This window comes from Amblyomma americanum, chromosome 11 (genome assembly GCF_052857255.1).
Source record: "Amblyomma americanum isolate KBUSLIRL-KWMA chromosome 11, ASM5285725v1, whole genome shotgun sequence".
In the NCBI taxonomy this organism is placed as follows: domain Eukaryota; kingdom Metazoa; phylum Arthropoda; class Arachnida; order Ixodida; family Ixodidae; genus Amblyomma; species Amblyomma americanum.
Genome location: NC_135507.1, coordinates 17,081,352 through 17,098,226, shown reverse-complemented (window position 1 = coordinate 17,098,226; position 16,875 = coordinate 17,081,352). Strand labels below are relative to the sequence as shown.

The 16,875-nt window shown below is 46.9% G+C and overlaps 1 protein-coding gene across 1 annotated transcript in view; it reads left to right on the top strand.

Moving 5' to 3' along the window:
* Positions 1–12,070, top strand: part of LOC144109498 (uncharacterized) — a 57,386-nt gene extending 45,316 nt beyond the window's left edge. Inside the window, 10 exon segments of the mRNA XM_077642323.1 lie at positions 880–954; positions 2,422–2,576; positions 3,302–3,472; positions 4,244–4,367; positions 5,091–5,341; positions 5,879–6,001; positions 7,043–7,209; positions 7,985–8,130; positions 9,832–10,056; positions 11,905–12,070. Coding sequence (XP_077498449.1) covers positions 880–954; positions 2,422–2,576; positions 3,302–3,472; positions 4,244–4,367; positions 5,091–5,341; positions 5,879–6,001; positions 7,043–7,209; positions 7,985–8,130; positions 9,832–10,056; positions 11,905–12,044 — 1,577 coding nt within the window. The 3' untranslated portion in view covers positions 12,045–12,070.
* The last annotated feature ends 4,805 nt before the right edge of the window (positions 12,071–16,875 follow it).

Sequence of the window (16,875 nt, the reverse complement as noted above, 5' to 3'; positions counted from 1 at the left end):
TGTGCGCCTGCCGCGTGGGGACCAATCAGCGCGTACGGAGTGGTGCCCCGCGGAAGTGGATCACGGTAGCGGATCGCGCCGTGCTATAATTCTCGAATCTTTTTTACTCGCGTTTTTACTAGAGAAGCAGAATAAACTAATTAAAAAGAAAAACAGCAAGGTTAGCCTGCAGCAGTATGGTATTGTAACCTGGAAATCTACCATGGGTGTCGGACAAGGGTGCGCAAACGGGGTCGTAAGAGATGGGGAAGGGATGGACACAGATTTCTACACAAGCTTGCGTCTAGATCGAGTTTTAATTTATTCACAGCCAGTAGACGAGTCCCCATTCTGCGTAACTGAGCTGAGCAAAGCCAGGCCGGATTATCAGGTTTGTTCAGAGTCTGCCCGTAGGCCTGGCACGCCGTCCGAAGTTAGTGGCCGGTTCTCCAAACATTAGTCCTGAATGTTTCCCGACCCTCCCAAACGCACCCTGTTCATATTTCAGGGGTAAGTACATATTACATGGTCCACTGGTTCATTCGGAGAACTGGCCCAGGGAACAGTCCTGAATGGTTCGCACCTCGGATGACGTGAGCGCACCGGTGTCTGAATGTGGTGCCCGGTTCTAATCTGCATAAAATACTGATATGCGCGTGCTGCAGTCCCAGCAGACACCTAAAGGATCCAAGCCTGCAGAAATTTCGGCGCCCAGTGACTCATTATCGTATCGTGCATGACAGCAAGAGGGTAAAGGTAGTCGCATCTTGTCTCAAGAGCAGGATGAATACGTGGTAATAGTCGCCTTGAGATAAATAAGCCTAATTCCGAGTTTCGTGAACTTGTGTTTTCATTATCATTATTACCAAGTTAATATGAGTCTTCGTGCGCGTTTTATAGGTTTTCCCTGCCAGTACAGCACGGCAGGAGTGAAGAAGGGCTTGGAAGGCCACACCTACCTTACTCTACCCGAAGGTAAGTTGCACAAGGCAGAACGCAATGCGCTGGTTAGGTTAAGGCATGCTATTCATGAGATGAAGTACTTGGCAGTGAATGGCAGCCAGTGAATGGCAGCCAGTGACCAGTGAATGGCAGCCGCATCAGAAAAAAAGTATATATTTTTGGACTCGAGTCCTAAAATATATATTTTATCGTGATTAAGATATAAATCGTGAGTAAGATATAAATTTTTGAAGTTTACTCATCATTTACTTGCTGGAGAGCGCGCCAAAGTTCGTTGCAAAACGCCCGTCGCGTGCACAAGCAGAACGCTTCGTTTGAGATGCTAGGTAGCCTACATGTCGCGCCCCCTCCCGGCTCCCTATGCGATGCGGGTATGGGCTGCCACCTGGTGAATACCACTTAAACAGAATTAGTATGTCTATGGCTTCTTTACACGTCCACGAGGTGGCGCTAAGAATTTGAAAGCCATAAAGCCCCTCTTCAGAAAGCCATCGGGTGCCCCGATGAGCGCACTTCCTCCCCCCCCCCCCCATTCTCCCCCCACCTCTGCCCTAGAAAGCCATAGGGTGCCCCGATGCGCGCGGCCTGTGCGACGAGGTGGAGCGCGCACACTAGAAAGCTCTGGATGCAGCCGTTTTACGCTCACAACTGAAAGTGTGGCAATGAAAAAGATGGGACGTGTGTTCCCCACTGTCCCTTAATGAAGGAATTAGACAGTGGGGAAAGTGTGTTTGTCACTGATAATTATAGAGTAATCCTTAAATGAACGAACAAACTTTGTTCCCTTCCATTTTTGGTGGACATGTGTGTATATTCAGCGTAACCCGCGGTCTCGAAACAAATTTAAGAAGACTTCCCATTAGCAACGTCGTTCGGACATATACAGGTGGTAACAGAAAAATGTTGCAAAACACAGAGTTTAACTCGTGGCGGAGGCAGCACAGTAAAGCCTTTCAGCGTCGACTTTACTGCGTCACTACGTTCATACCATTCACCACGGAAGCGAACAGCACGGGTACTTCCGCGAGGAATTGTATGAGGAAGCTGCCGTCCCGCTGTAACCAGTACACACTTTCGGTCCAACAGGCAACGTTGGGGCGCTTCCCTTTAAAGTGATATTTACAGGGTGCCACTTAAATATTAGTGACGAAAGAAAAATACTGTGTTGCCAGGAGTCCGCAAAGTCACGTGGTAGCCTCTTTGCATTTGCTCAAACGGCGGCACACTTTGTGTCCCAGAACGATGCGGCGTCAGCACTGCGCACGTTTTTCATTAATTGTTAGGTAACAGATCGCACGAAAGGAGGCCAATAAGTGTTTACGCTTTACGCTAAATCCGTTCGGTTAAAGTTCGCACGAGTGGTGTCTGATGGCAACACCAAGTACGTAGCCAATGAGGGGATAGCTTTGAAAAGGCACGGAAGTAAAAGTGAGAAATACCATTCCGGATGTGACAACATGATGCTTCCGCTTTTCCAAGGAAGCCTGGTTCCCCACGGCTCGTACAAGGCCCAGCTGGAAGTGTGCGAGAAGTCTCGCTGCGGCGGCATCAACGTGTCACTGAGCGCCAGGCCAGGACCTTCTCTGTGCCGGTTGCAGTTTGAGGCCGAGGAACCGGTGGAGCAGCTCAACATGGTGCGTACTTAAACTTGAACTTCATGTGTCTTGAAGCCAGGTGAAATACGATGAGAGACAGCTGTTTCTTATCGGCATCGTGTCCTACCATCCAGCTTTTCTTGAGAATTCTGATCATCCTACGTTACAAATGGTCACTTGAGAGATACAGAGCAAAGATAAGCCAGAATATGAATTCTCACGAAGAACTCTCCAGGTTGCCTAGTAGCGTTACAACGCTGGTGTTTTGTTTTTTTTGTCTAACGTAAATCATTGTTCGTCCATCCCCGCCGCGGTGGCTCAGTGGTTAGGGCGCTCGACTACTGATCCGAAGTTCCCGGGTTCGAACCCGACCGCGGCGGCTGCGTTTTTATGGAGGAAAAACGCTAAGGCGCCCGTGTGCTGTGCGATGTCAGTGCACGTTAAAGATCCCCAGGTGGTCGAAATTATTCCGGAGCCCTCCACTACGGCACCTCTCTCTTCCTTTCTTCTTTCACTCCCTCCTTTATCCCTTCCCTTACGGCGCGGTTTAGGTTTCCAACGATAAATGAGACAGATACTGCGCCATTTCCTTTCCCCCCCAAAAACCAATTATTATTGTTCGTCCATTGTTTAGGGGGATCCCCCAAGGTGGAGTAGATTTCTAAGGAGAGTAATTACTCATTACCATCCACCGAGCACCACAGCCACTGAGCAACAGAGATGTATGACAGAGCTTACAAAAACGTATCCTGCTGCATGTGCAGACGACGGCCGTGGTTCGCGCATGCGCTGTTCCTGCCGGCTCGCATCCGATGACCTACCAACTCTGGGCGCACGATGGAGAGGAGGTCACGATTCCGCTCACCACCGTACGACGCTCTCCATTCCTCGAGTTCATCGTGCCGTCCGCAAACTTCAGCGCCATCTGTGCACAGGTAGGTCAACTTGTACAATATTGTTTTCTACCTGCAATCTCTTTTGCAATGCTGCTCTGTGGAGAGCAGTAATTCACACGGTTTGAGCCTTGAATGCTACTACTCGATGCAACAAACTAAATCATAATCTTCTTTCGTCTTTTGTTTTCTTTCATTGGTATGCAAACATTGCAAAGAAAGCGACAACTGAAAGAAGACTTGTCAGTGGGGTTTTCGGTTCATCTTTCTTTGCTTTACCTTTGCCTCAAAAGTGCGGGCCTCTACTTTTGAGGCGTCAGAGCAGCCGAGGCCAACATTGTGTGACAATTCGAAGTTCTTTTCAACATGTTTCAGTACCACCCAGGTTAAGAGTTCACTTTGTAGTTGTCTGCTTGCCACGTTCGGACGTCGATTCAATTAATCGCTATTTAGTATAACATTCTACGTCCTTGCGAGCCATTTAGGGCTCGCCCAAAATGTTATCAACAATATTAGACGTCATTTTGGTCATTTCGATCTGGAATGAGGAAACTTACTGCGTATCCAGTTTTGCTTACGCGCTCCCTAAGTTCATCAAACTTAAAGTTTGATTTCTGAGTTGACGCTGTGCTCTTTACTATAGGCGTTTCCAAATTCTACTCTGGAAGACAGGCAGTCTATCTGGTAGAGCAGTATCACGCTGTAAAATCACTCAGGTACAATGGTTAGCGCTCGTGAGACGAGGCAGTTAATCACAACGCTTATTGGAGCATTGGGGGATTTATTTGAGCATGTTCGTCATTCTCGTTTCAGGTTTGCGACATGTCGCTGCAATGCGGCATGTTCTGCAATGATTCCCTGGAGACACTGCCTCCCGGAAACCTCAGCGAAAGCCTCACGATGGCCTTCAAGAGGTCCGCCATGCAATATCGTCAAGGTACGGCTTTGGCAGCGCACGTGTCGTTTTTGCACCTACTAGAAGGTCGCTTTTCGCCTCTGTTGTTCGGTTCTTCCCGAGCGCCTGACAGCCGGCTTGCTTTAGCGCACTTTGCCATTTATAGAAGCGGAGACCATGGGCTTCGTTTGGTACTCTTCAGATGTCGTTACTCAAGATAGCTACGCACTACGGCGTAAAAACAGCTTCGGCTGAATAACGACAGGCACGAACTTCAAAAGGTCTCCAAACGTCTCTGAGTAATAAAAGTTTCATATACAGTTGAACATCGATATAACGAAGTTGAAGTGGCCCAGCGATTACTTCGTTATAGCCCATGTTGAGCGAGCTTGCAAGGGGAGTCGTCATTCCTTCGTTATATCCATTTTTTGTTATAAACTGTTTCATTATAACGGAATTCGATTCTAAATGCATTCACGTAAAACTACCGAAAATGGTACGAGCCAGTTTAGAATAAAATAAAAAGACACAAGTGTTTTGCATGGATACGTCATTCTCAATAACGAGTTTGGGATGATAAGCTGCGTGTAACGTACATACAAACAGCTTGATTCAGCATACAACTCAGATTAGTGTGAACTGTCTAACTAACCAGCGACCCCAGGAGCGAGCCTGCCTTAGAAGCTCTCGGCCCTATGTTTCGTATTCGCGATGAGTGCTACTAGAGGGAATTTTCGCTCTATTCTTCCAATTCATGTGCACCAGGCGATAAGCTGTCCAGTGTAGTGAGCCTGGTGTCGGCGCTGTCCGAGGACGCGGTCGAGGCGCCGGGACGCGTCCTGGACCAGCTTCTGGGTGCCACCTTCCAAAGCACCAACGCCAAGCGGCTCGAGGCGGGAGACGTGCGGGCCCTCTACCAAGCCTGTCGTGTTATGATGGCCCGGGGAAACGTAGATCTCGTGTCGGGAGCCCTGGAGGCCACCTCGGTAATTTCCGAGGTGGCCCTCAAGAAGAAGGCAAGTATCTAAAAGCGTCCTGCGCCGCTCGCCAAGCAATAGTGGTATGAAGAAGGCACTTCGGCTTGGTTAGTTCTGTTGCACAGCGAAATAGTCCTCTAAGTCTTGCGTGACCCGGATCTGGAACGCCTTTCATTGATGCTGACTGAGAGTGCAGTGACAACGGGAGCAGGCACAACACAGACATTAACTTGTCCCTATTCCCGTTGGCGCTGAATACCCAGTCATGTCGAACCAACTATCCTGTACGTCTTAGACCACTTGGGCGGAGAGGTACGAGTGTTGTATGCGTGCATCTGTCTGATGGCAACACAGCTTTTCCGCAAAGTCGTCATCATGGTTTCATGCCTTGAACACACAGCGCGCACCTTATTCAACTGTTGTATTGTCGCCTAGCATTGTCACAATGGCGGACCTCTCCAACCTTTTCTTGCAATTATTATTTATTCCTCCCACACTGCCTCGCTTTGGGTACTCTGGTTCATTGATCCTGCTAGGTCATGGGATCTGTACTTGACTTGCGATTATTCTTTCCAGATTCCCGTCGGCTTCGACACGCTCGAGGCCGTGTACATGTGGGTGCGAAACGTGAGCGTTCGATACCCAGACACCGACCAAGTTCGGAGGAACGTTGAGAACGCCCAACGGAGAATCGAGGAGGTATGTCTTATAACGCAATAACGCTGTTTTTCTGCAAGCGCTACCATATTTATTTTAGGATACAACTATGATTCTTAGCATTTGCAGGAGTGCGGTAAAATAGTTTTTTTTCCTCATTAATAAATAACTAGTGTGGGCTTCAACCTCCTAAAATAATCAGGGAGAAACTACTTTAAATGCCTGGGTGCTTAAGCCTTTGTAGAAGCCTTGATCGTGTATGGACCGGCATGACCGACATGAGCACTACCAATTTTTTATTTCACTTTCAGCCATAGAGTGAAGCATTTATTAACGGAGCAAGCATCAGTTATGGTGTTCTATCTGAAATTAGCACATTCACTGAGTCGTGGGTCACTGGTGGACCACTTCGTGTATTCCTGCTGCGTGGCACGAGTACTGAATGGCGCTTTGAAGCCATGCAGCTCAGACTTTTCAAAGCTAGAACCTATGAAAAATAAATATTCCAGGTTTCCAGGTCTCTATCGCCCTCTGCTGACGGTTATATGAAGTTGACTTTGCCGAAGACTCGCTGGTGTGTCATGCCGCAAGAAACTCAAGAGTGGCGCGCCAGAGGACCACGACGCACAGGGATTAGGGCCCCGAAAATCGCTGCAGTGGTGAATGTGTTAAGAGGAGGAAATGTGCTAGGCAGGGTGTGTAATGCGGAGGGAAGATGGCCGATAGCCCTTCAGGGTCGTTCAGGGTAACTTCCTGGGTTCCGAGAGAAAGAAAGCGGAGCAGGGGTGGCAGGAAGTAAGTGGTGTGGGAAGTAGGGGGTATTTATAGCGGCTATAGTGACCGCAGCTGCCGCATAAGAGGGCAAAGGGGTGATAAATGGGACATCCCTTTGTCCTGCATTATATTAGACGTGACCGGGTTGACCACAATGTCAACCCACTGCACGTCATATGATCTACTCTGGTCTGTTGCCTAGAGAGGATCTCCTTTGGGAAACTTCGCAGCGAGACGTCTCTGGCTTGTCCAACGGACGCCTACGAGAAGCGACGGTAGACTTCCCTTGCTTGTGCCTCTCGTCTCCAGGTGACGTCATCGAGGCTGCCCAAGGGCCAGCAGGTGCGCTTCGTGGCCGACCAGGTGACCCATATCCACCACCGGTTCCTCAGCAGGGACCAAGTGACCATAACGAGCCTCGACAGACCCGGCTCCACGGACGTCGCCATTGGCTTCGACAAGGCCCTCTGGGAGAGGTAAGGCCTAATAGAGATAAGGGTTATTTGAAGATGGAACACGTACGGAAATTGTTTTCAGCCTCTTCAGACCATAGGGATAGTACAAAGCGAGAATAAACTTGAATTGAAAACCAGTCTGATCGCCTGTTGCTGCTGGTGGGGTACTCAGTCAAGGACTCCAATGGCTTCGACAACCATCCTGGCCCGGCGTCTAGAGAGGCATCATTGTCAATCTTCGATGTTGACTGGTATTCATTTTTAGCCTTAACAAAAAAAAACCCGAGACCTAGAAAATAATGTGGCCGTCCCGTCTTGTGTCCTTCTTTTGTGTGTTCCGTTTATTTTTTCTTTATTTTTGAGAACTCCCTTTAAATCAGTTAAACTTCGAATCAGTCAGCTTTAATGGCTCGACTCAATAGTCATATTTAGTTGGGAACGCATAAGGGTTAACGGAAATTAAACGGATTCAATGGCAGTCAACTTCTTATTTAAACTTCAAGATAAGTTAAACCTGATGATCTGTTTTTTTTTTTTTAAACCAAGCCATTTTTTAGACACAACGGAAGATTCGAATAATCCACCGCACTGTCTGGATCATCTTTTATTTGACTCTAGTTCTATGCAAACAATACTAGTCTCTCGTTTGGTAGTCTGAAATCGGAATCGCAGTCAGTAGAGAGGCATGCCGCCCAGTAATATAAAACAGGCTGCGTGTATTTTTTCTTTAATTCTGTCCGCCCACTTTTCTGGACAGGACTAATAGTGGCTTGTTGTCTGCCTCCTGAAATGCCAGGTTCCAGATCTGGAAGTGCGGCTCCAGGATGTGCCAAGGCGTGGTGCTGGTGGTAACGGTGCACCAGACCAATCCTTTCGTTGGCAGCGACGTTGGAACCCGGATGACGCCCGTGGTCTCTGTCACATTCCGGACGCCAGACACAGGTCAGGTCAGCTCAATCAGAGCATGAATACAAAACGAAAGTTTCCATGTTACAGTCGAAAAAGAAACTGTGCATGCAGGGCCCCCTACGTGGAGAAATAAAAATCGCAGCAGAAAGTGCCACGTGACAATCGTGAAGCCTAGTCATAAAAAATAAAAGGGAGAAAGTCGACCCCCCCCCCCCCCCCGTGCCAGAGTGTGGTGCGTTTTATTGGCCAAGGTCGGGTATCGGGTGTCACGTGGTGCCTACTTCGACTGATCCAATGAGAGGAAGAGGAAAGGAACGGCCTTAAGAGGCCGTACCTTGCAGAGTCCAGCCAAATGACATAACACTCCCCGCTGGATTTTTTTTCCTCCGTGGTCTGCTACCCCAGCTTTTTCCGCACCGCCTCTTTTGATAAACAGTGGCTCAATGCAGTTAAGCCAGCACAACATAGTCACCATTTTGAAACAGCGCAACAAAGACGGGACGTGGAAACTGAGGTGTAAAGACAAACATGCGCAGCGCATGTTTGTCTTTACACCTCAGTTTCCACGTCCCGTCTTTGTTGCGCTGTTTCAAAATGGATACGTACCAACTTGCCCAAATTTCTGCTTTACTCAATGTTATTTCTAGTTCAATGGGCTCTAACATGTGCACAAATTTTGATCTTTCTAATCCCGCCATTATAGTGTCTCTCATGGCAATTTGTGTGTGCAAGGCCAGAGTGCTTTCCTGGCATGTCAAACATGCCTCTTGCCCTGCAGAAGTGCAAGCGGCGAGCGGTTTCTTCGAGCCTTCAAGCGGCCACAAAAGAAGGCAGCGCATGTTTGTCTTTACACCTCAGTTTCCACGTCCCGTCTTTGTTGCGCTGTTTCAAAATGGATACGTACCAACTTGCCCAAATTTCTGCTTTACTCAATGTTATTTCTAGTTCAATGGGCTCTAACATGTGCACAAATTTTGATCTTTCTAATCCCGCCATTATAGTGTCTCTCATGGCCATTTGTGTGTGCAAGGCCAGAGTGCTTTCCTGGCATGTCAAACATGCCTCTTGCCCTGCAGAAGTGCAAGCGGCGAGCGGTTTCTTCGAGCCTTCAAGCGGCCACAAAAGAAGGCAGCGCATGTTTGTCTTTACACCTCAGTTTCCACGTCCCGTCTTTGTTGCGCTGTTTCAAAATGGATACGCACCAACTTGCCCAAATTTCTGCTTTACTCAATGTTATTTCTAGTTCAATGGGCTCTAACATGTGCACAAATTTTGATCTTTCTAATCCCGCCATTATAGTGTCTCTCATGGCCATTTGTGTGTGCAAGGCCAGAGTGCTTTCCTGGCATGTCAAACATGCCTCTTGCCCTGCAGAAGTGCAAGCGGCGAGCGGTTTCTTCGAGCCTTCAAGCGGCCACAAAAGAAGGCAGCGCATGTTTGTCTTTACACCTCAGTTTCCACGTCCCGTCTTTGTTGCGCTGTTTCAAAATGGATACGTACCAACTTGCCCAAATTTCTGCTTTACTCAACATAGTCAGCAGTCTGATTATTCAGTGTCCTAGATATGTTCGCTGACAAGCTTACCGGGTCTTATATTGTAGACAACGCAGACACTTCGCTAAGCGTTATAGGCGCATCTGTGGCTCGCTCAATTGTCAGTGTACTTCCCACTGTAGACTTCTGTGAGGTCCTCTAATTGAAGGGACCTGTCTCATCTTCCTCCCTGCCTGACAGGCGAGGCTGTGAAGGGTGTGTCCCTCCGCGACTCGCTGAGCCTGCAGATGCGCCAGACGGGCAACGAGTCCCGCGTGCACGGCATGGTGCTGCGCTGCTTCCGCTGGCACGAGCGCGACGAGGAGTGGACCCAACGGGACATGACCGCGCTGGGCACCAAGCAGCGCCAGGTCACCTGCCTCGCCTCGTCCACGGGCTCCTTCACGGTCTTCGAGGTGGAGGACGGTACGTTCCCTCACGTGGCCATTGCACGAGAGCTGAAGGAACTCGGTCGTCCATGATGGTTTTTGTGATGTGACACGTCTAACACGTACAGTCAGTAGCAAAAGTGATGTATACCACGTGAGCTCCAGCTAAGCTGCACTTTGGAAGGCAGAAATTCACATGTGTGCAAGTCAAATAGGTCCCTCCTCTGTCTCGGCCCCAGGCTTGGCCGGGACGTGGCCACGCCTGGGGTCTTCTCCCCACAGTACACGATGGAACTTCCCGGGCCATCGCTGCTTGAGTCAGCGCGAATGAAAATTAGTTTCTGGAAACACATAGGCAGTTATGCCTTTGTACAGATCACGACGCGATTTAGTAGTGTAGTAGCACTAAAACAGGCCTCTTGTGGTAAAGACAGTACCCCTTCGAAATTTTCTTATGTCGTCGTGTGAAGGAAGACGAGGTGGAGATAGGGACCTAGGAGTTGAAGGAATACACATTTTAAACTGGCCCTTAAGCTCTCAAATGACACCTAGCATGCATTCATTTCTCTCTTCCGCAAGTTCGCAGTATTATTTTCATTTATCCGTCGAACGTGTATACAAACTGCGTCTTACTTTGTCACTGGAGTAATCTTTGTCACTTAGTAGACTTCAACGTGTGTCTCTAGAATGTCACACTTTGTAAATAATCTTGGGCGGCGCTAATAAGGCTGCCGCTCCCAAACTCTGGCTCTCAATACATTTCATGAGCCTGGATTTGCACATGCTACTTGAACCTTCATGCGCTGACGGTGGTTGTTCAAGACATGTTTTTTCTGACAGTCAAATTCACTCCCAGTTTATCCCTATAGTAAACCAGTAGGTTGAGTTCACTACCTGCACAACCTTTTCATGGAAAGCGGGAGTGCATAGCTAAGCCCATTGTACCACTGGCCATCTGCAGTCACTGATATGTATGTGCATCCCCCTCCTTTCTCTCAGCCAGAAGTAACAAGTTGTGCTATGAAAATTGGTTTTTGGGGAAAAGAAATGGCGCAGTATCTGTCTCACATTTCGGCGGACACCTGAACCTCACCGTAAGGGAAGGGTTAAAGGACGGTGGCTCAGTGGTTAAGGCGCTCGTCTACTGAGCCGGAGTACCCGGGATAGAACCCGACCGCGGCGGCTGCGTTTCGATGCAGGCGAAACGCAAATGCGCCCGTGTGCTTTGCGATGTGAGTGCACGTTGAAGAACCCCAAGTGGTCGATATTATTCCGGAGCCCTCCACTACGGCACCTATTTCTTCTTTTAGCTATGACTAATTAGTTTTTCCTCTCGTGCGGGAGGTGCGAGGTTCGAGCCCCAGTGCCGCCGGGTGTGCACCAGTGTCCAATGGATACAATCTTTCTCCTTGCCTGGTGCCCAGCTTCTCTGGTGTGAAATGCTTGGACATATGGATCTTGTACCCCAACTTGTCTAGACCAAAAACAGCTTGTGCCATGCGCTCTTTATCCAAAGCTGACTTGCGTAGTTGAAACCAAATCATCATGACCATATTTTCTTGTTTCCTAGTGACGTCTCTCAGCTGTTAAGAAAAGCTGCAGACACGTCCTCAAGTGTGCCATGCATCGTACAGCGTAAGCGGTGAAGACATGTTAAGGCGGTCGGACTTTCAATAAAGCTAACTTTATGTTGTTTTTCTTCATAACAGCTTCTGCAAGGAAGTGATTAGCAGTGGTTGACACTAGAGAGAGAGGGGGGGGACTTTATTTGCCACAGCTAGGTGTCGAGAATTAGGGCAGCTGGGTCTTGTGTGGCGCCCAGGTGGGGGCGACGTCGTGGTTAACACTAATCATCCCTCCTCTTTCTTTCTCCTCTGCGGCACAGGCTTGAGCACGGCAGCCATCGCGGGGATTGTGGTTGCCTGCCTGATGAGCGTGTTCATCATCGCCGCCGTCATGATGTTCATGATGCACAAGAAGCAAAACACCGGCTCCGCCAAAGTGGCCGACCAAGGAACGCGCTGAAAAACACCGCGCCTTCCACAGCAATAATAAACTACACGCTGATATTCTTCTTCATTTCTCTTTATGGCTCAGAATGGGACACATGGCTCGAGGAAAAGCGAGAAACGGTGTAGCAAACGTCGGTGTCCTAAACTAGTTAGAGCGTAAGTTTCTATGAATTCATTAATTGATGCACATTATAAAACAAAAAGGAAGGGTGTGTTTCGAGCTGGGTGGGCAGGGTCCTTTGTCCACGACCCCAGTGGCCCGGGCTTACTCTTTGACGATGGCGGTGAGTGCCTTCTGGGCGTACAGGGCGGCGCTGGTCAACTATCCATGCCTTGTATTAAAAATCGCTGCTCTGATTAGGCCATAATTCTCACGCTTACGGATTGTCGCGACACGCGTGGTAACTAACGTAAACTGTATTAAAATGGAAACTGAGATTTTCGATAAACGAGGAAGTCGCGTGGCAGCAAAATCAATTCAACAGGTGCGGCAACAAAAATTTCCAAATATAACAGTCAGACAAACTGAGAGATGAAACGAGCAAAACAGGAAAGTCTTTTCAGAGAATAATGGAGGCAAATGGCAAGGGCTTTTATTGGCCGCTTCCAGATGGCGCTGTCATCCGCAAGCCCCAGCAAAGTGGCCCCTGGGGCTAGTCACTTTTTTTTTTAAGCAGAGTTTTCCAGCTGGCATCTGGGACACTTATCTTCGCATACTTATGGGAGAATGCGTGTGATATTTCCACATTCACACACATTACATGGACGCACTTAAAGCTGCGCATTGTGGTAATGGAGCAGTGGGAGGTGACGGAAGACCAGGATGCGCTCGATCACCAGAGCATCGGCAGAAGCTACTGGAGTCCTGCACCCCAGCCACAGTCCGCTCCGGTCTCTTTTTACCCAAGAAATGTTTATTCTCTGTCTCCCCAACTCGAAACCAAATCTGCGAATAAATGTTTATCATCATCCTAAATGGCATGACTTAAGAGCTCTGCTCGTAAAGGATGCAAGAGATTCTATAGCCTGCCGAGGGCTATACAGAGAGTTGGGTGCACTCACGTCTGAATCTAAGCGTCTTACTCATACCGACGACCAAACGTAGTGGCAAAACAATTATTATACAAGAATCATTGGCCGAAAAGACCAAGATTCTCCGGAGCATTATTGACAGAGAGAAAGAGCTTTGATGAGGGGAAAGGGCTGGCCTCTGCCCTGCTACTTTAGATTGCAGTACCTATGGCAAAGCAATTGTAAGCAGACATGTCCAGCTTTCTCAGGCAAAAAATTTTGAAAAGTGGAAAATTGTAAAGTACTCTCTTGGGAATATTGAAGGTAATGTTTCATTATTCGGATATGTAGCAAAATTTTTCTTTTAAAATGTTTCCACCGAACGCATCGAACAGTTCAGCCTGTCAAAGAAAACCACTTGGGAATGCTTTTGACGATAGCAAAAAAAGTGAATAGAAGAAAATACAAGACTGCCGTCGGGTAACCTGCGGATTATTGATTGTTATAGTGAAATTTTAGATTTTTTGAAAAAAAATTGCGTTCAAAAACCGTTTCCCTCTCAAAAATGCTTTTGTCCAGAATTGCTGGGTATGTTTACGCAAGACTAATCTCAACTGCATTTTATAGCAACGTCAGCATATTAGTAGTAAAGGTTTTGGGCTATACCAGATTTTCTGCACCTCGAAAGCAGTCATCAGCAAGAAGTAAACGGAACATGACTTTAACCGATTGAACTCGGGAACTTTTCAGTACTAGTAGGTATTTTGTTACATAATAATGAAGTGCCACTTTAAACCACCTTCTTCTTCTTCTTTTTCTTCTTCTTCTTCTTCTTCTTCTCCTTCTTCTTCTTCTTCATCTTCTTCTTCTTCTTCACCCCAGGTATATGGCACATACCCACATAAACCACCTGGTTCCCAGTTTTCATCTTTTTCAACCGCTCGAACAATTGTCCGAAACTTCGTTCCCGCAACGGGTCGCACTGGTAAGTGAAGAAGACGTTCACCATGGTGTGTTCGTGCCAGATCTGTTCGACTATGTGAAGAAACACGCTTGCAAACCGCCGACCTTCAGGGGCCGCCGTCCAGTGATGCGAACTCGGGACATCATGCATCTGCGAAAGACTTGAATCGTCAAAACTGACGGAAGCTGCTGCAAGTGCAAGCGCCAAACAGCTGGTGGGATCTAGTGATTTGATTTGCATTGCCCTTCGACAGAGTTTAGCTTGGTGGTGGTCGTTTTATAATCGCTTATTATTTTTTCATTTTTCGTTCTGCTATCTTTCTGCAGTTAGTTAAATACTCCTTTTACAATTAGTTAATATGGCACTCGTCGTCTGGTCTCATTTTCCATGAACTCGTCGTTTTTTGTTGATTTTCTGAAGTGCGAAATCTTGGACACGAAGAATGCTCCATGAACTAGGCTTTACATTGAACTTCATACAAGTCTGAAAGGTGGCCCTTGGAAAAATTGTATTCTTTTGGTTTATCTTGGAAGGAACTCACCCTCTGCGGAGTTTACAAGCTGTTCGATGACGTCAGCCGTTGTTGAAACAAATTCGTTTTATCTATTATGGACTGGTTTCAAAGGGATGTTCAGCTCTATGAATTGGATGTTACTGTGTGGAGTGAAACGGGTCTCTATATATTCCGTTAACAGATACGCGCACATCATTTAAAATACTTACAAGCACGTTGTCGATATGCGAAATAATCTATAATTTAATTTAGAATTTTTTTTCTATACCGAGAATCCGGATGCTTGAAAACAGCTCTGAGAAATCTATTTCAATGTCTTCGACTTAAGTCTACAGAGAAATGGAGCTTGGTAGACTCAGAAATGTTCTGCACAAGTCCTCGACGCAGAATATTTATCCGCCAACTCGTCGTCTTCATGTAAAGGACTAGGCAATACTTGGCCAGTCGCCGATAAGTTTTTTTTTATTGGCGATCAATACCGCTGTGTGGCAAATTTTTGCCCAGTGAATCGCATTAGGACATCGATGTCTAGTATAGCAGTTCATTCAAAATGGCGAGTTCCTGTTGTGGCATTTCAAAATTTTTAAGATCCTAAAAACCATCGAGTTAACAAGGTTTCCACCTCCCACGTAAGCAAATCGGGGATTTACATTTTATTCGAATCAATTTTAGGTGCCCATGGTCTGAGCACGTTTCATTGTGCTGGGTATACGCCATAAACGGAGGATGGTGCACAATCTCTTGGAGTGCATGCTGTTTTTTTTTTTTCGAAGGAATCTTGAAGGCACAAATCTACACGAAGCTTCTTGTCACGCTGGGTGTCTAGCTCAAGAGTACTGTATTGATGGGCGTCATATTTGCCGCCAAAAGTCAGTGAAGATTAAAGTACCGACAGAAGAACCAAGTCTGCGCCTTGGTCGAATAAGCAAACCACCCTTGTCTTAATACTTCCTGGATTATTGGGGCTCGCCTCCGATCACCGCCGTGAGCAGACTCAGCACTGTGAACTTACGTGCCTTTATCGTCGTACGCCTTGTATGGCAAACGTCTGCGAGGCGTCAACTGATCTGTTGACGTAAGTATTCATATATAAGAAAAGCTTACTCCTCAAGCTTTCGTCGTTCATTGATCTTTCATTTGTTCCCTTCGTAGTTTATTTTTTTTTCACACAACACACGTGCGTTTTTGCGAGCATAGATTCGATCCTGCAACCTTGGCATTCGTTGCCGAACTCCACTGGGCCATCGCGGCCGGTCCATGACAGGTTAAGCCGCGTGGTTGTGGTTGGGCACGATTAAATAACTAAATTAGCGAATGAACTGTTTTATTTAAGATTGTAGAGAGTAAGGTTATGTTGCAAAATTAAAGGCTGTCAACTCGAAAGTGAACCCAGTTTCTAAAATTTCTATAGCGGCAATGTGGTTAGAAGTATGAAACGTGAAAATACGCATTTTAAAGCTCTTGGAGTTATCTTTCCCGCACTGAATATTTATAAAGTGGCACAGGTGCGCACGGTATCGTCGCCGAAATCAAGTTATCTTCTGTTGCATAATCGAATGCATCAACGGCGACTGTGCCTGATGCATAAAAAAATGAGAGCAAGGCCATTTTACAAATATGCAATGCGAGAAAGCTAACCCAACGAGCTTTCAAATCGCGTTTCTGACGTTAGATATTTCGAAACACATTGACCGATTAAGAAAACTTGAAAACAGGGCCCACCTTCGATGTTGAAGGCCTTCAATTTCGAAATACAATCTCACCTCTAAAATGTTGAATAAACAACTGATTAGTTAATTTTGTTAATCATATAATTATACAGCTCTATCATGTACATAACGTCCGCTTTGCACCACAATACTCCTGCACAGACGACACCGACGTCTCTCTCACAGTATTCAAAATAAAAATCTGCAAACTTCAAAAGAAAATCACCCTGTATGCTATGATATGTTATGTAATGTTCTGGCATATTCGATTACGTTATGGTGAGCTGAAGCTGCGTTTTATTGAGCTGCTTAACGTTGTAGTAGTAGTAATAGTGGTTTATTAAAATAATAATAAAAAGAAGGATAAGATTTTTGCTAGCCCCGACATCTGCCATCGATACTGAAGCATCTGAGCTGGGGCAGCGGAAATAATGGATGGCAGGCAGAATGGAGAAATGAAATGAAAGAGGTGAGGGGACAGGAAGAGAGGATAGGGAGAGAGGTAATATAGACAAACCATTTACACAATAAGAAATTTGCATGGTTGTATGGTGTGTATGGTTGCTCGTGATAGTATCTTTCCCATTTCATCGCGTGTTCTTTTGCGCTGTTTTTGGTAAGAAGGTTACGTCCTCTTGAGAACATA